General features: G+C 35.5%; 1 protein-coding gene across 3 annotated transcripts in view; it reads left to right on the top strand.

Moving 5' to 3' along the window:
• HADHB (hydroxyacyl-CoA dehydrogenase trifunctional multienzyme complex subunit beta) overlaps positions 1–26,408 on the top strand; it is a 53,583-nt gene that overhangs the window by 14,887 nt on the left and 12,288 nt on the right. For all 3 annotated transcript variants that reach the window (XM_031951418.1, XM_031951417.1, XM_031951419.1), the window contains 7 exons: positions 9,490–9,589; positions 12,133–12,177; positions 14,436–14,535; positions 19,216–19,303; positions 21,554–21,741; positions 22,153–22,333; positions 23,323–23,444. In XM_031951418.1, coding sequence (XP_031807278.1) covers positions 9,490–9,589; positions 12,133–12,177; positions 14,436–14,535; positions 19,216–19,303; positions 21,554–21,741; positions 22,153–22,333; positions 23,323–23,444 — 824 coding nt within the window. The remainder of the gene's footprint in view (positions 1–9,489; positions 9,590–12,132; positions 12,178–14,435; positions 14,536–19,215; positions 19,304–21,553; positions 21,742–22,152; positions 22,334–23,322; positions 23,445–26,408) is intronic.

Here is a 26,408-nt window from a genome sequence, read left to right as displayed (position 1 = left end):
ATTTATTTATTTTATTAAGTAACTTTTATTGAATGAATCCAAATGGTAATTTTTTTTTATAAATTTATCCCTTGCACTCCATTCAAGTTTTCCCTCTCCTCACCTCCCTAGATGGCAAACAGTCCTATATATGTTGAATATGTCCTAGTATGTCCTAGATACAATATATGTGTGCAGATCCAAACAGTTTTCTTGTTGCACAGGGAGAATTGGATTCAGAAGGTAGAAGTAACCAGGGAAGAAAATCAAAAATGCAAACAGTTTACATTCATTTCCAGTGTTTTTTTTTTTTTTCCTTGGGTGCTGCTTCTGTCCATCATTGATCATGAAACTGAATTTAGGTCTCTTTGTCAAAGAAATCCTTCCATCAGAATTACATCTTCATAATATAGTTGTTGATGTTATAATGATTCTTGGTTCTGCTCATTTCATTAGCATCAGTTCATGTAATTCTCTCAAGCTTTCTGATCATCTGCTGGTCATTTCTTACAAGAACAATATCCATAACATTTCATATACACAATTTGCAACCATTCTCATTGATGGGCAGCCACTCAGTTCCACTTCTAGCCTTACAAACAGGGCTCCACAAACATTTGCAAACAGTCCCTTTCCTTCTTTAGTATCTCCTGTATAAGATAGAAACCTGCTGGGTCAAGGGTATCACAGTTTGATAACTTTTTGGGCATAATTCCAGATTGCTCTCAGAATGGTTGGATTGTTTCACAACTCCACCAATAATGTATCAGTGTCCCAGTTTTCCCGCATCCCCCAACACTCATTTATTTTTCCTGTCATCTTAGCCAATCCAGGTGTGTGTGGTATCTCAGAGTTGTTTTAATTTGCATTTCTCTGATTAATAATTGATTTGGAACACTCTTTCATATGAGTGGTAATGATTTTAATTTCATCATCTGAAAATTGTTCATATCCTTTGACCATTTATCAATTGGAGAATGGCTTGGTTTTCTTATAATTAGGTCAGCTCTCTATATATTTTGGGAATGGGCCTTTATCAGAACCTTTAACTGTGAAGATGTTTTCCCAGTTTGTTGCTTCCCTTCTAATCTTGTTTACATTAGTTTTGTTTGTACAGAAGCTTTTTAATTTGATGTAATCAAAATTTTTCTATTTGTGATCAATAATGGTCTCTGTTGTCTTTAGTCACAAATTTCTTCCTCTTCCAAGTCTGAGGGAGATAAACTATCCTATGTTCCTCCAATTTGTTTATAATCTAGTTCTTTATGTTAAATCATGGACCCATTTTGATCTTATCTTGGTATCTGATTTTAAGTGTGGGTCCATGCCTAATTTCTATATATTAATTTCCCTTATCAGCAGTTTTGTCAAATAATAATTCTTATCCCAAAAGTGGGGATCTTTGGGTTTGTCAAACACTAAATTGCTATAGTTGACTTTTCTGTCTTGTGAACCCTAACCTGTTCCACTGATCAACTAATCTATTTCTTAGCCAATGCCAAAATGGTTTTGGTGACTGCTGCTTTATAATATAGTTTTGGGTCAGGTACAGCTAGGCCACCTTCATTTTGATTTTTTTTTTCATTAATTCTTTTGAGATTCTTGACCTTTTATTATTCCATAAAATTTTGTTTTTATTTTTCTAGATCATTAAAATATTTTCTTGGAATCTGATTGGTATAGCACTAAATAAATAAATTAGTTTAGGGAATTTGTCATCTTTATTATATTTGCTTGACCTATCCAGGAGACTTGATATTTTCAATTGTTTAAGTCTGACTTTATTTGTGTGGAAGTTTTTTGTAATTTGCTCATATAATTCCTGACTTTCCTTTGGTAGATAGATTCCCAAATATTTTATGTTGACAGTTATTCTAATGGAATTTCTCTTTGTATCTCTTGCTGTTGGTTTTGTTGGTGATGTATAAAAATGCTGAGGATTTATAGGGTTTTTTTATAACTGCAACTTTGCTAAAGTTATGGATTATTTCTAATAGCTTTTTGTAGGAATCTCTAGGGTTCTCTAAGTATACCATCATATCATCTGCAAAGAGTGATAGTTTGGTTTCCTCACTGCCTATTCTGATTCCTTTAATCTCTTTCTTGACTCTTATTGCCCAGGCTAGTGTTTCTAATACAATATGGAATAGTAATGGTGACAGTGGGCAATCTTGCTTCACTCCAGCTCTTACTGGGAAAGATTCCAGTTTTTCGCCATTGCATATGATGCTTACTGATGGTTTTAATATATGCTCTGACTATTTTAGAAAAAGTCCATTTTCCTATACTCTCAAGTGTTTTATTAGGAATGGATGTTGGATTTTATCAAATGCTTTTTCTGCATCTATTGAGATAATCATATGGTTTTTGTTAGTTTGCTTATTGATATAGTCAATTATTAGTTTTCCTAATATTGAACCAGCCCTGCATTCCTGGTATAAATCCTACTTGCTCATAGTGTATTATCCTGTGGATGATTTTCTGTAATCTTTTTGCTAATATTTTATTTAAGATTTTAGCATCGATGTTCATTAGAGATTGGTCTATAATTTTCTTTCACTGTTTTCAGCCTACCTGGTTTTGGGTATCAATACCATGTCTGTGTTAAAAGGGTTTGGTAGGACTCCTTCAGTCCCTATTTTCAAATAGTTTATATAGCATTGGGGTTAGTTGTTCTTTAAATGTTTGGTAGAGATTCAAGTGTAAATCCATCTGGTCCTGGGTTTTTTCTTAGGGAGTTGGTTAATAGCTTGTTCTATTTCTTTTTCTAAAGATGGGACTTTTAGGATATTTATTTCTTCCTCTTTAATCTGGAGCTATATTTTTGAAGGTATTCTTCCATTTCATTAAGTTGTCAGATTTATTGCCATAAAGTTGGGCAAAGTAATTCCTAATTATTGCTCTAATTTCCTCTTCATTAGTGGCGAGTTCTCCTTTTCATTTTAAGACTAAATTTGATTTTCCTCTTTCCTTTTTTAATCAGATTTACTAAGGGTTTTGTCTATTTTATTGGTTTTCATAGAACCAACTCTTAGTTTTATTAATTCAATGGTTTTTTACTTTCAATTTTATTGATCTCTCCTTTTATTTTTAGAATTTCAAGGTTAGTGTTTGACTGGGGGTTTTTAATTTGTTCCTTTTCTAGCATTTTTAGTTGTAAGCCCAATTTGTTGACCTTCTCTTTCTCTGCTTTATTCAAGTAAGCCTCTAGAGATATGGAAATTTCCCCTTATTACTTGGCTTGCATCCACACATTTTGATATGATGTCTCATTATTGTCATTTTCTTGGGTGAGTTATTAATTATGTCTATGATTTGCTTTTCAAATCTTCTTTAGTAAGTTATTTAGTTTCCAATTATTTTTTTGTCTACTTTCCCTGGCTTTTTGTTGGGGTAATTTTATTTGCATCATGGTCTGAAAGGATGCATTCACTATTTCTGTACTGCATTTGGTTTGGGGTTTTTGTCCTAAATTGGTCTATTTTTGTATGGTTCCATGAACTGCTGAAAGAAATCTCCTTTCTTCTCATTACGTTTTCTCCAGTGGTCTATCATATCTAACTTTACTATATTCTATTTCCTCTTTGACTTCTTTCTTATTTATTTTGTGATTTGGATTTATCTAATTCTGAGGTGCAAGGTTGAGATCTCCACTATTATGGTTTTGCTATCTATTTCTTCTTGCAGCTCTCTTAATTTCTCTTTAAAATTTAGATGCTACACCACTTGGTGCATATATTTTAATATTGATTTGCTTATTATTTATGTACCCTTTGAAGATATAGTGCCCTTCCTTATCTCTTTTAATTAGATCAATTTTGTTTTGTTGAACTGGGATCAGGATGGCTTTTTTGACTTCACCTGAAGCATAGTAGGTTTTGCTCCATCCTTTTCCTTTATTCTGCATGTATCTCCCTACTTCAGGTGTGTTTTCCCTATAAACAACATATTGTAGGATTCTGGCTTTTTATCCATTCTGCTAATCACCTCTTTGTGGGGGTTTACCCGTTCACATTTATGGTTAAAATTACAATTCTGTGTTGTGCCATCTTTTCTTCCATTTATGCTTTTCTCCTTCTCCCCTTCCCTCCAGTATTAAACTTGTGGCACCACTTGCTTCTCACAGCCCTCCTTTTTGGTATCCCTCCTCCCCATTGGGGTTCCTCCCCTACACTCCTTTCCCTCTCAGTTTCTGTTTCCTTCTGCTTAGCTTTTCCTTCCCTTTCCTTTTCCCTTCTCACTTTCAATGGATGGGGAAGTTTCACCATATATTGAATATGTCTAACATTTTTCTCTTAAAGTCAATTCTTATGGCAGTAAAATACCCACTATATTCATCCCCCTCCATTCTTTCTCTCAGATATAATAGGTTCCTTTGCCTCTTTGTGAGATATAGTACCCCCACTTTACCCTTTTTCTGATACAATGTCCTTTCCACCTCTAATTTCTAGAACAAGGTATACATGTATTTTTTATACATCTTTACAGCAGAAATATAGTTCCCAAGATTTCTTTTTACCTTTTTAGGTTTCTTGAGTTCTATATTTGCAGATCAAACTTCTTGTTAAGTTCTGGTTTTCACCAAAATAGGTGAAATTCACTTATTTAGTTGAATGACCATTTTCTTCCCTGGAAAAGATGCTCATTCTGGCTGGGTAAGTTATTTTTGGTTGCATCGGGTTCCTTAGCCTTTGAGATATCATATTTCAGGCCCTTGATCTTTTAATGTGGATGCTGCTGGATCTTGGGTGATCCTTATTGTGGCTCCTCTATATTTGAATTGGGTTTTCTAGCCGGCGGTATTTTTCCTTTGTTTGAGGGTTCTGGCATTTGGCCACTATATTTCTTGGTGTTTTGATTTTAGGATCCCTTTCAGTAGGTGATCAAGTAAGATTCTTTCAATGTCTATTTACCCTCTGTTTCTATGACTCGGGCAGTTCTCTTTGATAATTTCCTGGAAAAATAGTGTCAGGATCTTTTTTCATTGTATTTTTCTGGGGTCAATGTTCTCAGATTGTCTCCTCCTAGACCTGTTTTTCCAGGTCTGTTTTTTCCGAAGTATTTCACATTTTCTCCATTGTTTGGTTTTTTTGGTCTTGCTTGACTGATTCTTCTTGTCTCCTCAAGTCATTTAATTCCATTTGTTCTATTCTTATTTTCAGTGAAGTGTTTTCTTCACTCACTTTTTTAATATCTTTTTCTAATTGTCCAATTTGTTCTATGGAATTTTTTTCCATTTCGCCCATTTTATTCTTTAGAGAGGTATTTTCTGTTTCCAGTTCACTAATCCTATTTTTCAAGGATTTGTTTTCTTTATCCATTCTGCCTTTAAGTGAGTGGGATGACTTCTCCAGACTCTCTTGCCAAGCCTCCCTCTCCTTTTCCCATTTTTCTTGTAGCTCTCTTGTGAGAGCCTTTTTAATTTCTTCTATGAGATTCATCTGTGCTGAGGAACAGATGATCTCCTCCTGTGGGGCTTCACCTGAAGATAATCTGTTTTTAGTCTCCTCAGGGTTTGGAGTCTGTTCTCTGTCCATATAAAAGCTGTCAATCGTTAAAGTCCTTTTTAACTTTTTGCTCATTTTGTCAGAGAAGAATCAGAGACAAACTAGCAAAGAAAAAAGGAAAAAAAAAACACAAATGGAATCTGCTTTTTGGGGGAGGGGCTGGGTGGCGTTACCGAGCTTCCTCTACAGACTGAGGGGGCAGCAGCGAGGCACTAGCAGGACTGTGCTGTGCCTGCGCTCTGAGACTTTGCTGAGACGCTGTGGGGGAGAGGCGGCCGGTCTCAAGGAACTCCAGCTGTTTGGGATTGTATTCTTCACCCCTGGTGTTTTTAGCTTCTCTGCTGGGCCACTGACTTGCTGTCAGGGCAAAGTATCCAATCCTGCAGTGAAGCTCTCCCCCCAGAGACGGCTGAGATCACACCCCAACTCCCTCCGGTCTGCCCTCAGCCTGTGCCCGATCTAAAACCGTCCTGCCCTCGAGCAAAAACAGACCTTTGCTGGCAAATCTCAAGGATGTCTTCTCTTGGTAACTGTTTGTGGGGGTTTTTTCAGTCAGGCATTAATTCAGAGGCTTGTAATGAGATGGATTCTGAGAGAAAACGCGGAGCTTACACAGCTGTGTGCCTCCTCGCCGCCATCTTGGCCGGAAGTCCACCATAAAATCAGTTTAAGGAAGACATCTTGGAGTCAAAAAATAAGTAGGACAATCTGAATGATAAAGACAATTTAGAAACATGGTGCAATATCCCTGAGATTAGAGCCACATCATTCTCCTTTCAAACAGTATCCTGGGTTTATAATCACATCATTCCTCCACCTCAAACTGTATTCTTGAGATTACAGTCACATCAATCTGTCTATTCTCTCATTCTTACAGATAAGGAAACCATTCTGAGAGAGCAGTGATTTATTTACAGCTGTATGTCCTTTGGCTCTAGAGCCAATTTTTTCCCTTTTTTCCTCTATTTCTTTATTGCTCTACCATAGCTACTACCTGAATTTGCCTTCCTAGGAATAATGTATATAAGGCATTTTATAAACCCTACAATTCTATATAAATGCCAGTTATTAATATTGCTAAAACATTTGTGACTGTCAAGTCACCCCAATTGTCTGAGCTCCTGCTTCCTCATCTGTTAAAAAAAAATATATGAGGAGGTTGGATTTAAGTTTGGATTTAAGTCATTTAAATTTTGACAACATGTCAAGGTCCTGTCATTTTGTCAATGTGAATAGGCCAGCCACCTATAACTTATAGTTTGAAAGCAATTAAGTAACTTGTCAGGATCACACAGCAAGTATCAGGGCTGGGATCTGAGTAGGGTAGGCCTTAACTCCAAGCGCAGCCCTCTCTTATAGTTGAGTAATAGTAAATGATGTGTATATAGGAATTTAAGGCTTACAAACTGATTTCCTTCCACAGCCTGGGATAACCAGTAGTGGTAGTATGCCAGCTGTTGTTCAGTTGGTTTCCATTCAACAAATTTTATTAAGTACTTTTTGTGTTTGACTGCAATGGGGAGCAAGAGGGGACTTTCCATTCTACTATTGGCTGACAAATAAATAAATACTTATGAAATAGATAAAATGCCTGGGCTGAGTGATAACCAGTTGGACCAATTATTAAGGGTCTTCAATAGGGAGTGGCTTTGGATCTGAGCCTTATTGGGAGAGAACCAGTAGTTTTCAGGGGGCAAGTAGTTTTAGGTGGCACAATGGATGATGGAGTGTAAGGATAGACGTCTGGAAGATCTGAGTTCAAATGCAGCCTCAGTTACTAGCTGTGTGACCCTGGGCAAGTCATTTAACTGTTTGCCTCAGTTTCCTCATCTGTAAAATGAGCTGGAAAAGAAAGTGTATCTCTAGTATCTTTGCCAAGAAAAACCCAAATGACAGTCATGAAGAGTCAGACATGACTGCAAAACAACAAACCAATAAAGTAGTTCTTTCTAACAGGTGAACTCTGAAATCGTGTCCCCTTTATTCTGTAAAAATTGTGTCCCCTTTGATGTGTAAAAGAAGGGAAATTCTGCATCTCCCATACTCCAGAGAGTCTAGGAAAAGGCATATTTTCAGGACAAACCTTTTTCCTAAGATAAGGAGCATCATTCAGTTGGAAATCTCGGGCAAATAACCCCTCATTGATCTTTTGGGTAGCCAGATCCCCATCTGGGGGGGGGGGAGGAGGGAAGCCTTCAAAATGATTTTCCCCATTTGGGAAATCCTGGTGTGATAATCAGCTCAAACTGCCCTCCAAGATCTGCTCATAAAATAGGTTTCTGTTAACTCATTCTTTGCAAATCTCCTTAAGAGATAGTGAAAAATAAAACTTCCTTTTTGCCACAGACTTTGGAGTTAGCGAACTTTGAACTTTGCAATTGGACTGCCTCTCTCCAAGCAGAGGGGATCTCTCCCCCTTCCCACACAGCATCAGTTCTAAGATGTAGTGAGTTAAAGACAGCATTGCATGCATGCTGGAGAGCCAATTTATTGGAGGGTGTATGAGAGTATAAGGGAGAAAGCAGTGGGCACTTAGCCTGGAAAGACTGGAGCAAGCATGTGAAGGGTTTTAAATGCTAAATAGAGGTTGAACTTTAGCCTCAAGTCAGCAGAGAAAGCATATTGACATTGGAATTAGGATCTCCTGACTTGAACATTTCTGCTTGAACATTCTGTGATCTCTTTTTATATTGACCCTCAGCTTCTGATTTTCCTTTCATTGCAACAGCTTTACAATGATCTTATCATTTGAATGTCTGTTTGAGACAGAGCTTGAAAGAATGCCAGGCTTTGAAAATAATGGCTTCAGGCAAAAACTAAAGTGCAATTTGTGGATAGTAGTACTTCACGATATGATCTTCTAGATGCTTGTCAGACTTATAAGCAAAGCTAGCACACATAGAGAGTAACCATCACATTTGCAACATCTCCACCTTCATTCCTTCTTTACAAAGTTGGAATCCTATGTGTGTGTGAAATAGGGAACTGATATGCTTTTTTTTCTCTCTTTTCTGTATCCTTTGTTTCCAAAGATGATGCACTAGGAAAGAGAGAAAGATACATTTGGAAATGAAGGTGGGAATATATCTAGAAGTAGAGCTAATGCCAGGTATTCTTGGTGGGAGGATAGATATATTCCCATTCCTCAGCACTGAATTTTTTTTAGAATTATAAGTACAACTATAAGTATTTAAGTCAATTTCTTCGTCCACTACTTTAGTTAATCAATTTATTATGCACCTACTATGTGCCAAGCACTGTGCTAAGTGCTGGGGATATATATATAAAAAGGTAAGAAGGTCCTGCCTCTTTTTAAACTTCAGTGAATTTCAGTTACCACAAGGATCAAATATGAACTTGTGTTTGATATTTAAAACTCTTTACAACCTGGCCCTAATATATCTTTCCAGCATTATGTTCCTGGGTTCATTCATTGTACTTTTGTCCCCAGCACAGTACTTGGCGTATTGTAGGCCTTAATAAATGTTTGTCGATTGATTGTTTGAGTTGTCCATTCTACAGTTTGGCTGAACTGAACAGGCTGAACAGCTAGCCCAAACATTACAGTTGCCATCTTTTTGATGGTCCTCATATGCTCTCTCATCTCCATGCATTTGCCTGTCATGTTCTGGGATGCTCTCCCTCTTTACCTTCAACTCTTAGAATCATTTCAAGTTGTTTTTACAGTTTGACTCAGGTGCCATTTAATATCTTAATATTCTCAATATACTTTTGTCTTCTCCCACCCCTGCCAAAAAATAATTTTCCTTGTGTTTATTTCATGCATACTTACATGTTGTATCTGTAGATAAAATGTAAATTCTTGGAGGGTTGGGTGTGTTTTATTTTTGTGTTTGCATCTCCTGTACCTGTCAGGATGCTGTGGCATATAATAGATATTTAATAAATGATAGTTGAATGATTAATTTCTGGATTGCTCTTCAAAACTCTTGGGGAAAACTGCTCATTTTTTTTTAGTTAATTGTGGAATTTTATTTTAAAGCTGCGCAAACCCAAAGTAAGAAGACCTTAACCAAGCCCAATGTGAAGAATATTGTGGTAGTGGATGGTGTGCGCATTCCCTTTCTGCTGTCTGGTACCACGTAAGTATGAAACTATCATGTTACTTATTTATTGTAAGATAACCACAAGTGGTTGCAGTTGGTGGTATATTGATATCTTTATTTTAAATGGAACAAAGTAATTCTCAAATAGCCCAGAAAGAATAGAGTTCTGACAATCTACAGGTCACCTGTGACAGAAATTTTCCAAAATGTTGGAAGCCCAAGGGAAATGCAACAAATTGAATAGCACTTTGACTCACTTCATTATCTTAAAGTTATATGATTTTAAGTTCCCCTTAGGTTGGGGAACTTCACCTTTGGTTGTCTAAAGAGCTCTAAAGAGACCAGATTAGTTTGGGACACTGATCTTGGAACCAGCTTGGCTGGAGATGGGAGTGGAGGGACATCATGGACCAAATACTACCATAGGCTCCCTAAAGTTTTTGGATGTCAGGGGAAATTCAGAGATGGTCTGAACCATTTTTTATCTAACTCAGTATAGCTATAAATATCCATGGAATGTGGCTGGATTGTATTAAGTCAAATGATTCTTGCTGATCCTACTCCTTTTCAGTAAAGGAAATCTAGTTAGGTTAGAAGAGAGCAGATAAAAATTTGTGGAAAGAAGAACAAATACAACTCTCTTCAGATTCCAATAAGAAAGTAATTTATCAGGTTTCATTCTGCTTTTGGAGAGTAGGAACTCCCTGTTTTAAGTGTCTTGTGTTAACAAGCTTTGAGAAGTAAAAAGTTTGGAATGTTGATCGCATTTTCTTTACAAGGATCTGGGAGTAGACCTCAGTTTAAGATCTTAATTCTTCTATGAGAGATCAGCTATAGTCCAGGAATAGGGGGGCCAGTTCACTGTCCCTCAGACTGTTGGAGGGCCGGACTATAGTAAAAACAAAAACTTTGTTTTGTGGGCCTTTAAATAAAGAAACTTCATAGCCCTGGGTGAGGAGGGGGATAATCGTCCTCAGCTGCCACATCTGGCCTGCAGGCTGTAGTTTGAGAACCCCTGGTCTAGGGGCTAGAAGAATTGTCTTCTTTATTATATTTTGTTTGAAATAATGAATAAGTTTTCTAAAAGTACATATCCAAGAGATGGGTTTGAGAACTGCACAGATTTTACCAATGTAAAATTAATTATGCAGCCCTTACCCCACCTACCTCACCCCCTGGAGAGAATATAAGTATAAAAATAAATTATATTGGCTTCTTTTTCTGCTAACCTGGAATAAATTGCCATTCAATGCAAGTGAATGGTTGTTGAGAAGGTGAGATCCAAATAAAGATAGAGAATTGTGCAACAAAAGCATTTTGGAATAGACCTAAGGAGATCAAAGAGCAAGTGAATTGTTAAACCTGGGAGTGTGTATGTCAGTGGATTGATAGAGCAATAAAGGTTATACAATTCTAAATTGACAGATAGCTAGTTTGGGCATTTTAACACTGGTACTTTTAAAGTTTGTCAAATTCTTATGTGATGAAGAGCGATGGGATGAATTTAGTTTTGAAAGTTAAGTTATTGGTTGTCTGTAGAGAGCTGGAAATCTAAAGAAGTATACTTGAAACAAGGATACTTACAACACAGTATTAACTCAGTGGAATTGATGAGATAATGGTTTTTTAGTTTACATTTACTTAGTATGGTGATGTAATGGTTCTCTAGTTCATACATACTTAGTATACTGTAATGATGTAATTAAGATATTTAAGGGCTGAGAGGACTGGAAATAAAGACATTGCATTTTTGACCATCCTCCTGGTGGCTCTCCTGCCTCTTGCACTCCTCCATTAAGACCAAGAATTCAGGCTGATCCCAAGGTCCTCTAGAGAACTAGCCTGAACATTACAGTTGCCATCTGACCCAAAGAGTGATTTCAAGAAATTCATTGATATTGAATCTCCTACTATAAACTTATAGTAGGAAATGTTTAAATAAACACAGAGCCTTGCCTGAAAAGGTTGAGACTACACTTAGAGAATTGTTAGTGTTTCATGCTCAATAATAGTTATACAAAAGACATTTGTTATGTACTTACTCTTGGCAGGTACTGTGCTTGGGCTCTATGAGATACAAGTATAAAGCAGCCCCTCCACTCAAGAGCTCACATTCTGATAGGGGAGAGAAAATCAAGTTAAGTTGGAAAAGGGAGGAGGGGGAGGTGAGTCCTTATTTGGGAGCACTACTGCTTGTAAAGAGAGTGTGTGAAATGAATACGGCTGGAACCCCTTATGAAAATGGTGGTCCTAGCCATCAATAATCAGGAGGACAAGACCCAGAGCATCCTGGGGCAGTTTTGAGGGGAAGGTGGTGGTGTATATAGCAACATTTTTGTTAATTCTTTATATACGTATTCAGGAGCAGTTGAAGCTTTCCTGGAGCTTAGCTTATTACATCACTTCATCCTAGTTTCCTCAGCAGTAAACTGAAGATAAATAATACATATGGTCCCTACCTCAGAGGGTTGGTGAGAGGCTTTGTAAACTGCAAAAGGCTGTATAAATGTGAGCTCTCTTGTTGATCTCCTTGAAGTAAAAGACCTTTGTGTTGAAGTGATATATTTTATTCTTCCCAGATATAAAGATCTGATGCCACATGATTTGGCCAGAGCAGCACTAAAGTAAGTAGAACCTCTTTGTGCTCCTTCCCCGTCTCCCTCTTTTCCTTCCTTCCCTTTCTTCCTTCCCTCTTTCCCTCTCTCCCTCTTACTCTCTCCCTCTTTCCTTCTATCTCTTTCCCTCTCCCTCTCTCCTTTCCCCCTCTTCCTTTCTTCCTTCCCCCTTTCTTCCTTCCCCCTCCCTTCTTCCCTTCCTCCTCCAGTGCAATGCATTTCAAAAGTCTGTTGATTTTTCCTTCACATAATCTGCCATTTCCCCTTCATTGCTCACAGCTGCTACCCTCTTTCCAACCCTTGTTGTCTCTTGACAGGACTCTAGCAATAGCCTCCTGATTGGTCTCCCCACTTCTAGTCTTAGCTTTTTCCAGTTCTTTTTCCATAATGCTACCAAATTCATCTTACTAAAGCACAGGTCCAGCTGTATCACTACTCTGATCACAGATATTCAGAGGCCGACTCCCTCTAGAATAAAGTACATCCTATTCACTTTGACATTTAAAGCCTTTTATGATCTCTATATAAGCCTATCTTTCCAGACTTATTTTACATTTCTCCCTTTTAGGCACTTTATTTCAGCCAAACCAGCCCTGCCATTCCTTGTATTTGACAGTCTATCACAGACTCCTTAGCTCCCTTCAAAGCTTGGCCAGAAAGTTTTTCTTAATTTCCATGTTTAGTACTGTTTCCCTCAGGTAATCTTGTATTGACTTATCCCTAGACATATTGTATTCTCTGACCTTTTCCTATCTGTGCAGATGTTTGTATTCTGTCTTTATTCCCCATACTCCAGCTTCTTGAAGGCAGGAATTATTTTGTTTTTATCCTTGCATTCCCATTGTATAGTAGTTGCTTAATTAATAATTATTTTTAATTGAAAAAGATATTATTTTTCATTAAAGAAATTGAGTTACAAATTTAATGTAAATAAACCCTTGCCTAGAAGCCACAGAAATGTTTGTGAGGACAGGGGAGTTAATTCCATACTGTCCATTTCCTCCTATCAACTCTGTTATAACTTATTGTGCTCCAGGAACTAGGTGGAGTGCATAACTCTACCTACACTGTAGCTAACTCAGGCAACTGAAAATCATTTCATGGCTGTCCTTTATCAGGTTCAACAAACTTCCCTTCAGTGTGTTCACAAAGTAGATTCTTTATCATTTTGAATTAGTTTGAACCAATAAAAATACCAAGTATAAGGTAACTATGAAGGGAACAATACTTCTTTCAAATAAATATGTTCAAATAAAAAGATATTTGCTAACTTGATGATATTTCTAGATAATTACTACTTTTGTGTATCTTGTAAGTAGGAAGAATTATTGTAGTTATACTGTATTTTAATAAACTGTACAGATTTTAACTTTTTAAAAGCCAGTATATATTATGGTTCCTTCATGAATCTTTAACCATTTTAACCCAAAGTGACCTCTCCCTTTTCTGAATTCTAATAGCATTTATTAGCTTTAATATGTATAATTTAGCTAGATGTATTTCTCAATATAATCACATACAACTTTATACACATACACACACACATATACGAATACCTTATATACATTTTCATCTTATGAGGCAAGAATTCCAGAGAAACCACAGAGTTATATTATAAGTTGTCTAGGGATCTAATGAGTATACAAAGCATTGTCATCTTGATCTTTATTTAGTTTCAACAGAATATTTACCATGACTAGAAATTATAAATAAGTAATCATGCAGTTATATGTCATAGTATAGCATCTGAGGTCAGTAAATAGGTCTATAGTTTTTGTGAGTATTCATTGGGAAAGAACTAGTTAACAGAAATTCTATTTACAATACTTTTCAGCTTTCCATCTATTTTAAGTGAAGAATATCTGTACTTTTGGATTACGGAACAGTATAGAATAACATACTTGCCTTTAATATTGAATTAGTATGATAGAGAAATCTAGTCGAATTTATATATGTGCATGCACATATGCTCATTTATCTTTGTGACCATTAATATAGGGACAGGCAACTTCCAGATTTAAATTTGGGTATAAACTTCCAACTGTAGTTTTAGAAATATTCATCACTTAATTGCTTAAGCAATATTAATATTTTCATTTAAATAATCAGTTCCCAAAATTTATATTCTGTTGAACATGTTAGCCAGTACCAGAAAATTTTCCCATTATTTCCCAGAGTCAAAGATATTATCTCAGCATGAAATTTTTCCCATTTAAGAAAAGGATTACTTCTAGAATATACATTGCTGATTTTATTTTTCTTTTCAGGGGCTTATTACATCGAACCAATATCCCAAAGGATAGTGTCGATTATATTGTCTATGGTACAGTTATCCAAGAAGTGAAAACAAGCAATGTTGCTCGAGAGGTAAGAAAAACAAAACTGTATCGCTAATAAATCTCATAGGACAATAAACCTGATCTTCAGTTGATTGTTTTTCCTATTAAAAATTTTATAAAATTTATTTAACTTGAAAATAAAATGTCAAGTATTAAATCATAACTTTGAATCTTAAACTCCCTAATATATATTGATACTGTAGACCACAAAACTGTTCTAACAAAATCCAAGTAAGAAAGGAAATAGAAGTGACATGAATAGTGACATGGATGTTCAGAAATATAAAACACCCAAACTAATAGAACACTAAATAGAGATCTTATATAATTCAATCTGAGAAAAAGAAACTACCAGTGGGACTATCAAGGAAAATATATCCTAAACCTGATGGATTCACTGGAGAATTTTATCATATTTTTAAAGAACAGTTAGTTCCAATGCTAATTATTCTCAAAACTTAAGAAAGCACCTTATACCTAAGATGAGACAAATATAGTCCTTATACCTAAACCAGGGATGAATGAAGCACAGGAGACTATAGATTGATATTCTTAATGAATACTGATTCAAAATTGTAAATAAAATCCTTTTTTCATGATTCGTCCAAGCAATGATACATCGTGACCAAGTTGGATTTATGTCAAAAATACAAGGAACGTTCATAAGAAAAATGATTAATATAATTAATCATATTAAAACAAAATAATTCCAAGACTACATGATTATAAATATTTGCCTCAAAAAAGCCTTTGACAAAAGCATTATATCCATTCATGTTAAAACTCTATAAAATATAGGTATAGTTATCTATAAAGCAAGTATCATGTCCAATGCCCAGCAAATACAGGATTAAAGCAAAAATGTCCATTCTCCCCACTATTATTTTATATAGTTCTAGAAATGCTACCAATAGTATGTAATAGGACAAAAATAGGTGAAAAAGATACCATTATCCCTATTTCCTGAGGACATGTTAGTTTACTTAGAAAATGCTAGGGAATTAGCAAAGAAACTCATTGAAATAAATAATAGCTTCAGCAAAGTTGCATGCTACAAAATAAACCCTCAAAATTAACTTTATTTTATATAATAACAAATCTAAGAACCAATGATTTTTAAAAAGGGAGATCTAATTCCAAATAACGACAAAATATATAAAATATCTGGGGATCAGTTTACTGAAGCACATGGTACTAATGTAGATTTAGTTATAAAGTGTTCCCTAATTCAATATAGGACAATTTAAATAAATTAAAGATATTTAGTGCTCATAATTAAGATGTACCAATATAATAAAAATGACAGTACTTCCAAAGTTAATTTTTAGTTTTAATTCTGTATCAATCAACTTGTCAGAGGGATATTCTGTATAACTTGACAAAATAATTTTTAAAATTCATTTGGAAAAGTAAAAGATTTAGGATATTATTAAGAGAAATAAAGGAATTAAGGGAAGATGAAATTGCCTTTCAGATTTCAAACTGTCCTAAAACAGTAATCATTAAAACTATCCTTAATTGGTTGAAAAAAATAAAGAGGTATATCATTGCAACAGACTGGGTAAGGGAGAATCAGAAACAATAAACCATGATAACTCACAGTGTGATAAAGTGGGATACCTAAATGACTGGAAAGAAAAAATTGTTGGGAAAACTGGAAAGTAGTCTGACAGAAATTAGACTTGGGCCAACACCTTACAACATATTCCTTAATACATTTAAAATGAATGCATCACTTTAAGATTAAAAATCAGACCATAAAAAATTACAAGAGAAGCAAATATGCTTTTTGTATAACTGTAAGGGAGGAGATATATTTTTAGTCATCAAGAGACAAAGACCATTGCTAAGATAAAATACATAACTTTGATTATTTGAAGTTGATAGGCTTTTGTGTAAGCTTTTATTTGTGTGTGTGTGTGTGTGTGTGTGTGTGTGTGTAAACTTTTAAAGGTGAATTGCTTACTTTGAGCTAACTGACCCAAATTATGCCTTTAGTTTTCTGTCCTTTTAGTGTACATTATAGAGTTACAGAGTTGGATGTCAACTTTAAAAGGAATAAGAAATACTATCTAACATCTCAGCTGATGTGGAAAATATTTTGTCTGCCTTTCATGATGGAAGGGGGTGACTTTAGGTTTTAGATTATGGGAATCCTTGGCAATACCCTATGTAACAATTCCTATAAAGAAGCCAAGTTTGCAGTTTAGGCAGGTATTTCAACAAGTTACAAAAGAAACACATCCCAGCTTATCTTCTCTTGGCAGCATTAGTTGATGAGTTATTTTTGCCTATTCACATGGTTCCATGACCAGATGACACTTAACATGAGGGAAATTCTTCAGTGTTTAATTTTAACTTTCTTGCATGTTTCAACTTTGTACCATTTGGCATGGTGCCACTGTGTTTTGTCATTGGAAACTCAGGAGAACAGAACTTCAGATTTCTATTGCTGCTTGTTTAAAAACAAGCAGTCAACGTGTCACCTTATATAATGGAGGCTCTTACTGTTCAGGCTTTACATTCCAGTGAAAGTAGTTTTTTCAAATTCATTTCAGCCAAGTGGGCTATTTGCCATAGATGAGAATGTTGATTCAGCATTCTAGATGAAATGCTTATTAAATATTCAAATTTCTCATAGACGTTTATAAGTATTCAATGAGCATTTATCAAATAGCTTTTGCCTAAAAAGCAAGATTTGATTCTCTCTGCCAAACAGTAAGCTGATTACTGGAGAGAGGATGACAAAAATGAAGCAGCCAAGGAGCTTCTTTTATATTGGGGGAGATACCATGGAGATAGAGAAGTATAGAAAAAATAGATGGTAAACACAAGATAATTTTTGCTGGGAAGGGCATTAGAAGGTGATTAAGAGGGACTGGGGAAAGACTTCATGAAGAAGGTGTTGATTGAGCTCATTTTTTAAAGGAATTCAGGGTTTTTGATTATTTTCTTTTTTAAGAAAATCAGAGCTGAGGAGAGACTTCATTTTAAACATGGTGGCCAATATCAGTGAAAGGGAACAGAATTGGGATAGGGAATATCATGTGTAAGTAGCAAAGCTGTTTGCTTGAACCTTAAGGATGGTAAGAGGAATTATGTATAAATCTAGAAAGGTAGGGGCCAGATTTTTATCTTATTTTAGAAACAATAAAGAACCATTAGGGGGCATCTAGGTGACACAATGCCAGGATTGCTAGGACTGGAGTCCAGAAGACCCGAGTTCAAATACAGTCTCAGGCACTTGCTAGCCATGTGACCCTGGGAAGGTCACTTATCCCAGTTTGCATTAGTTTCTTCATCTGTAAAATGAGCTAGAGCAGGGAATGGTAAATCACTCCAATATCCTTACCAAGAAAAGTCCAAATAGGGTCATGAAACAACAACAAAGGAACTATTGAATAGAAGGTTATATGGTAGTTCTGCAATTGAGGAAAATCCCTTTAACTGATGTAGAAAACCTTTTTATTTTTTGAAATCCAGTTCATTTTCCATCTTCTACAAGGAACCTTTCTTTATCCCTCTCCCTTCCATCACCTTTAGTATATTGTATAGGTGTATACATACACACATACACAAGTACATATATTGTAGGTACACACCTACATACACAATATTATGTATATTTCTATGTACATACAAATACATGTATCTAAATAACATGTATACATACATGTATGTATATGCAAAAATGGGTACATCTTGGCTTTGCTTCTAGAATGTAAGGTTCTTGATGGTAGGGATTATTTCATTTAGTCTTTGTTATCTCTGATATCTAGCATAGTGCCTGGAATATAGCAGATGCTTAAATGGGATGGATAGAGACTGGAGAGACTTGATGGAGGAAGAGACATATCAGTAGTCCAGGCAAGAGATGAAGAGGGCCTGAATAGAAGTATGAAAGAACAGGAGGGAGTAGATATAAGTGATATTAAAGAGGTAGGAAGTGTAAAAATTGACCATTAATTGCCTGTGTGGGTGAGAGAAAGAAGTTGAAAATGGCTCTTGAGATTGCAAACCTGGGTGTTTGGAAAGATGATAGTGTCTTCAATAGAAACTAGAAAATTCAGAAAAGGGATGGTTTTGGGAGAAAGATAATGAGTTTTATTTTGAACATGTAAAATTTGAGATGTTTATGGGATATCTATTTTGAAATGAAATCTATTCGGAAATAAGGAAATATTTACTTAACATTTTTGGTCTCCAATCACTAATCACAATTCCACCATTCACACAAGGTTCCCCAATTAATATTCTTTAATTCTGGTGGAAATTTGAGGAATTTCTTAGCATGGCTGGTGAATAGCCCAGGTAGATAACTGGGCAGAGCTAAAACTGAGATGAAATGTCAAGTTGGAGATAGGCAAGTAGAAGTAATGAAAAATAATTTGGCTGGATGTATGGTTCTGGAAATAACCTTCCTGAAATGATAATCAAACTCCTGGGAGGTGATGAATTCATCAATCATGAGAATGTAGAGAGGAAAAGAAGAGGGCCCAGGCTTGAATTTTGGGGGTTCCTCCAACAGTTAATGGAACATGTCATGGATGATGACCCAGAAAAGGAGAGAGTGATCAGTAAGTTAGGAGAAGAACCAGGAGAGAGTAGTGTCATGAAAACTTAGAAAGGAGTAAGTATCCAGGAGGAGAAGAGGGTAGTCAACAGTGTCAGGTTCTTTATAAGTAATTGCTTCTTATGTTTTTCAAAGGCTGCCCTGGGAGCTGGCTTCTCAGACAAGATTCCTGCTCATACTGTCACTATGGCTTGCATCTCTTCCAACCAAGCCATGACAACAGGTATGCTCACTAACAAATTCCATAATTTTTAGTTAATAATTTCAAAATTAAAAGCCCTATCTTAGTTCATTGTTCAGGGGGTAGGTAGCTTTGTTAAAGAGAAATTAAATGATTTGCCTAAGTTTTTGTAATTTGTTAGATTAAGAAACAAAATCTATAACAATACTGGTATTTTAAAATTAACTAAGACCATAATTTAGGAATTATATGAGTTATACAATTTATCCTTTAAATGATTCTACTTTAGTTACTATTCCTTTTCTTAAATCCTTAAATTTAAATATAGAGATTTCTGGATAGAAAGTTAACTTGCGAGTTAGGAAGAACTGGGTTCGAGTACTGCCTCTTACCCATAATTGGATGTGTGGCCCAAAGCAAATCATTAAAATTATAAATCACAGAATAGTTGCAATCTATGTTGTTAAAAGTTTCAAGTGGGTAACCAATAGTTATCCACACTGGTGGAGTTAGTAAGAAGGAAATTTGATTAAATGGAAAATTTTTTAAAGTACATACATCAAAATTTTCTAAAAAAGTATAACTGAAGCAAATCAAATTCAAGAAGACTAAAAGAACTTAAAAATCTCCATAGCTAACACTTGATTTCTTTTCAAGTAGAGAGATATCTGAACTAAGGGCAACAGCAATTTAAAATATAAACATATTAGTAAAATATGGGGAAGGATGTTGAGCAGCATAAATAAAGACATCTCATACAATAAGACAGACAGTTTTAAAGAAAGCTTAACCAGATCATTCCAAGAGCATTTTTGAAATAAATGAAAAATGGCTTTTCTTTGATATAGGCTTTCTGAACAGTTGTGTTGTTGGTGATTAATAATGCTTTTCAAAAGTTCTCAGAATTTCCTAAATGAGGATGGAACTTCAGAGAAAATGATAAGATTAGTGAGCTACATGACTTTCCAAGTAAATAGTGATTTGGTTGTATCCCAGCCAACCATCATTCTTGAATATAGTACAAATCAAATTAGTATTTGATGATAAAGTGAACATATCTTGTCAAGAGCCAAGATTTTATGAATATCGACAAAATGTGTTTACATGGTAAGGAGGCTTAAGGTCTATGGATATTACTACTGCTGAGGCTCTTCTGAGTGAAGGAGAAGAAGCAAAAATACACTTCATCACAAGCTCAGTGGCATTATGTTGGCAGACATTGACCTGTTTTAAGATTCCCAGGGTCTTTTGGAGAGGTAAATAAGGAGACTGAGAAATAAGGAAATATTTACTAAAACATTTTTGGTCTCTAATCACTAATCACAGTGCCACCATTTCTTTAATTCTGGAGAAAATATAAGGAATATCTTAGCTTGGCTGATGCACAGTGAGACAGTTAGATAAATGCCCGTGACTCTTTTCTACAATGAGATGATTCAGGCCAGTTCCAATGGCCTTGTGATAAAGAGAGCTATTTGCACCTAGAGAGAGGACTGTGGGAACTGAGTGTGGATCACAACATAGTATTTTCACTTTTTTATTGTTGTTTGCTTCATTTTATTCTCTTTCTCATTTTTTTTTTTGATCTGATTTTTATTTTGTAGCATGATAATTGTGTAAATATGTAAGAAGAATTACACATGTTTTAACATATTGAATTACTTGCCTTCTAAGAGAGGGAGTGGAGGAAGGGGTGGGGAAAAAATTTGGAACACAAAGTTTTGCAAGGATGAATGCTGAAAATTATCTGTGCATGTTTTGAAAATAAAAAGCTTTAATTGAGAGAGAAAGAGACAGGTAGATAACAACTAAACCTGGGAGAAATCAGGGCAGTCAAATATGCTAGTTTACTCAGGCCCTGTAAAAAGGGAGGTAAGGAATAAGACAAATCCATAAGCTAAGAGGGCACACAAGTAAGGAATGACACATGAATGGAATAGGCCTAGGAGAAAACCATACTTGTCAGGGTGCATAAATGGGAAAACTCTAGACTTCAAAATCAAGAACTAAAGCCATTTTTTCAAATGCACAGGAAAAAATAGAAGGAAACACAGGCAAGTAGGAGAGCTTTGAAAGATTCATGCTGCATTTATTATATATTTAAAAGGAAAATCAAACAGTACATAATGGTTAACAGTTTTCATGTTCTTTTTTCTGTTATGCCTTATATTTGGAAATGTTCATATTATGTGGTTTTTAGGTTCAGATTAAAAATGATAATAATTTAAATATACCATGATATATTATAAATAAGAAACTTGTGTCATTCTCATTATTAACCTTCTCCTACAGGTTTTGGTTTGATTGCTTCTGGCCAGTATGATGTGGTTGTGGCAGGTGGTGTGGAGTTAATGTCGGATGTCCCGATTCGACATTCTAGGAAGATGAGGAAACTGATGCTTGAGCTTAACAAAGCTAAGACTCTGGGTCAGCGACTGTCTGTAGCTTCTAAATTCAGGCTGAATTTCTTGGCACCAGAGGTAAGATTTTAACTTCTCTGGAGAGATCTCTGATTATCAAGTAAGTTTCATTTAAGTAATGTAAAGGTTGGACTTTGCATGTGTTAAACATTCATGAAAGAAGATCTTGTTGGCCACAGTGAAAACTTTTTTAGTTTAACGTGTTAAAAAAAAGAAAGAAAAAAAAAAAGTAGATGCCAAGGACCTTTATTTAAAGTTCAGGGTCCTGGTTTGGATTGTCAAAGAAATTCTAAAATATGTATTCTGTGGTTTTCAGAGAGCTTTCTGTTTCTTCAGTTATAAAACACAACCAACAAAACTTTTTGGTTGCAGTTTTTCCAAAGAGAATAAGCAAAAGTTATGTTTTGGGACTTGTGGCTGCTGTCAGATGGTCATCAGCATTCCTGACTCTCGTCGTTCTTCTCTTCTCAGCTCCCTGCTGTGGCTGAATTCTCAACCAGTGAGACAATGGGCCATTCTGCTGACCGACTGGCTGCTGCGTTCTCTGTTTCCCGCGCAGAGCAAGATGAATATGCCCTTCGTTCTCACAGTCTAGCCAAGCAAGCCCAGGAGCAAGGGCTGCTCACTGATGTCATCGCCTTCAAAGTTCCAGGTAAACATAACTTGCCTTTTCCCTTATGGAAGAATGCCGCATGAGAACTAGCTGCAGAGTCCCACAAACCCCTTCTTCTGAAGTACATCAAATATTTGTCTTACCTGAAATTCCTAGTCTTGGTATCTTAAAACATGAAGAGTTCCAACTATTTCATTCCAGTCTTTTTCTGTGATTTGGGGATTATAAGAATGTATTATTAGTTGGTCCTCTCCAGATTTACAGTGCTTCTCCTCCTCGAGGTAGTGTAATGGAATGAGTCCAGTCTTGGATTTGGAAAACCAGAATTTGAATTTCGACTCTGTCAAAATTCTCTTTATGTTGTTAGTCAAAGTATTTAACCCCTGCACTGAAAAATGGGAATAATAATTCTCATCCCACTGATTTTACAGGGTTCTGGAGATAAAGCAAGTGTTTGAAAGCACTTACATTAAATATAAGGTGTCATTATAGGCCAAGAGTCTGTCTGTCCCAGTGGATAGAATGCCAGATCTGAGTCAGGAAGGCCCGAGTTCAAATTCAGCATTGGACTGTAACTGGCTATGTGAACCTGAACAAGTCACTTAACCTCTCTTTGTCATAGTTTATTTATTTGTGAAAGGGGTTAAGGACAGCAGCTATATATTGGATGAGGTTAGATAATACTTATAAAATGTTTAACAGTGCCTGGCACATAGTAAGTGCTATATAAATTGTTAGCTATTTATTTGTACAGCAGATACATGCCCTCTTTTTATAGATTGCTGATTTACATGATGGGATATTTCTTTATTCCTTTAGGTTTCCCCACAAACATCCTGATGTTTTATTTTCTTTTTATTTAAAATAGGTTCTTTCTTTAGATCTTCCAAAAAAAAAAAATCCTCTTGTTAATTGGCTCAGCCTGGCCTAAATTTCATGTTTTTTGTGATTTTTTTAAAGCTCTCTTTTCTATAAAATGGCATTTTATTCCATTTCTTCAAGTTAAAAATGCTTTTTTTTTTCAATAGGAAAAGATACAGTTACCAAAGATAATGGCATTCGTCCTTCCTCTTTGGAACAAATGGCAAAACTGAAACCTGCATTCGTTAAACCGTATGGCACAGTCACAGCTGCTAACTCCTCTTTTCTGGTAAACACAAGACATATTTTTGTTGTTGACATTTCTTGCACTTTTTGCCTGGTAGGCATCTCAAGTGGGCCTGAAATGTGCCTATCTGCTTCTCACATAGTGAATGCTTAACAAAGTAGCACTATCCAAAATATAGACCTAGTAGAGGTCATTATCAAGATAACATAATTACTGAAAGATAGAAACTCTGAGGTGGAAGCCAGAATTTGCTTTCCTTGCAGTTTCCATCCCTTAACTCTAATTTTTTCCTTTAGCGAAACACAAAATGGATTTGCTCTAACTTCATTGCGACAGCCATTCTTATTTTTGATGTTGTTGATCATGGCCTTTTTAAGACTTTTCTTTTTCAAGTTAAATGTCCCAGCCTTCTTCAGCACATTTTCATATGAGGTAATTTTCAGATTTAGCTTTCTTGATTGCCTTCCTCTGAACATACACCAATTTGTTAATAGTCTTCCTAATAAATAATATCTAGAACTAGACACAGTGTTCTAGAGTCAGTGCAACAATTTCTTCCTTTCAAGTGGGCACTAGTAATAAAGGTTGAATGCATTAGTGAATTTAACATCTGATACATTCTTGTCACATAACAAAAACTCCTTTAGGTCAAGCCTCTCTAAGGTCATTGATTTTTTTTTTTTTTTGAACCAGTGTTCAGCAAGGGTATTATATGAATACATATATTTGATGGGTATCTATAACTGCATCAGTGTGAGGGACTTTTGCTGTGGGAATGCATTCTCCTGAAGTGGATGGCTCAACAACCATATCTTATTTAAAGGAATTATCTGAGGCACAAAAAAGCTAAATTTTTGCCCAAGGTTCCATAGCTAGTAAGTGTCAGAAGTAAAATTTGAGGTATGCAACATCAAGTCTAGGTCTGTTATTTACTATGCCATAGTAATACAAAATCAGGGAATCTTAATCAGAGGTTAGTGAAATTGGTTTTGAAAAATATTTTGGTAAATATTTCAATATAATTGATTTCCTTTATAATCCTAAGTTTTTTATTTTATTCATTTAAAAACATTATTCTCAGAAGGGATCCATCAGTTTTAGCAGTCTGTCAGAATGATCTGTGACACAACAAAAGTTAAGAACCCTCTCTCCACTTGAGTGCATCCATCCCTGTTAAAAATGTTATATTTTTATTTGCAGTCCATTATAACACCCTAGAGTGAGGTTACTTTGAATCCTAATTGCTACTCGCCATATTAGCTATCCTCTTATTTTATGGCATTTACTTATTAAACATTTATCTCATCATCACTACTGAAAATGTTCTACAATATGGAATCAATCAACAACTTCTGCAATTTGATATTAGCACCATTATCTATATAAGAATATTGTTTTTAAAATGCATAAAAAACCTCGATTACTAAGGAAACAAATTATATTGGGATAAAGTTATCAGAATATTTAAAAAAAATAAAAAGTGCACAGAGCTCTAGACTGACACTGATCCATTAAATAATATTCCTTAGGACATAATGGTGTGACACACTGATTCTGCCTCACTATACTCATTTAACTCGCATTTCTCCATTTTGGTGGAAGAAACTAGGGAGTAGCTTAACCTTTTTTAAGTCATGTATTTTTAGAATCACTAAATATCACTTAAATTTTTATTTCAGTCTTCAAGTTTGGTTATCATGATTTTCATTTTAGCTAATTTGTAATAAGCTGTTCATTGGAAGTATAACTGATTCAGACTTATTTACAGTTTTATACTCATTTGCTGCATAATAGAAGTTTTACTCTCAGAGATTCAGGTCCCATAAGCCCCCAAAACTATTATAGAAAGGGAGCCAGTTTTAAGAAAGAAGTGCTGCCTCAGCAGCTCCAAAAGTTGTAGGAAAGTAGAGAGGAGTCCATAAAAACATTCGTTAGTTCAAAGAATGATCCCAAATAGAATTTCCCTGGGTCAAAGAATACTTAGTCCTTCTCAACTCCAGAATTCCCTTCTACTGTACCTGAAAACGTGGAAACATATTCTGCCCTTCTTGCCCACGACGTATTATTTGTCATGCTCTTAGGTTCCAAACCCCATCGAAAACTCTTCTGCCAGAGATTATCTATGAAAAGTTGGATAGGTAGATATAGGTAGATAGGTCCAGGGGCCAGAAATTTATCCAGAACTAATTGCTCTTTCCCTATTAGAATTTGTAGCCATAGATAGAGCAGCCTAAGTCATCACTACAACAATCTAATTTTCTCTGCTTTTTGATTTTTATCCTTACAAAGGACTCCTTTTCTTGGTGCCACCTGCTGGGGCCTACCCAAGGTAGCCCCTTTTATTCTGAGTCACTGGGCTTTCCTCCACTGATTAACTTTGACAATTTTACCCTCTCCTAAAACCCTTCCTTATTTTCTTCTCTGCTTAGTGGGCATTAAATTCCCACCGTATCTCTAATCTAATAAGCAAGGGAACCCCATTTCCTAGTAAGGAGATAGTGTAGTATACAGTGCTTATTTTTTTTGAAGACCTGAGTTCAAATTCTGACTCTCTTTGACCTTATGATTTCATTTTTTTTTTTTTTTTTTTTTTAAATTTAATAGCCTTTAATTTACAGGATATATATACATGGGTAACTTTACAGCATTAACAATTGCCAAACCTCTTGTTCCAATTTTTCACCTCTTACCCCACCCCCCCACCCCCTCCCCTAAATGGCAGGATGACCAGTAGATGTTAAATATATTAAAATATAACTTAGATACACAATAAGTATACATGACCTTATGATTTCATTTCTCTATTTCTTCATTTGTAAAATGAGTCAATTAGACTAGACAGCCTTTAAAAAGGTCCCTCATGGCCTTTAGCCAATGATCTGGGACATTTTCTACCTTCAATCTGTGATAGTGTGGTCTCCCAATTCAAAGTAGCCTCAAATCAAAGAGATCCACATTGATCCTGATTAATGTTCTCTATGCCAGCTTTCTCATTTTGAGTACCTG

This window comes from Sarcophilus harrisii, chromosome 2 (assembly GCF_902635505.1).
Source record: "Sarcophilus harrisii chromosome 2, mSarHar1.11, whole genome shotgun sequence".
In the NCBI taxonomy this organism is placed as follows: Eukaryota; Metazoa; Chordata; class Mammalia; order Dasyuromorphia; family Dasyuridae; genus Sarcophilus; species Sarcophilus harrisii.
The sequence above is the reverse complement of the archived record's forward strand: the minus strand, read 5'-3'. Positions and strand labels throughout refer to the sequence as shown.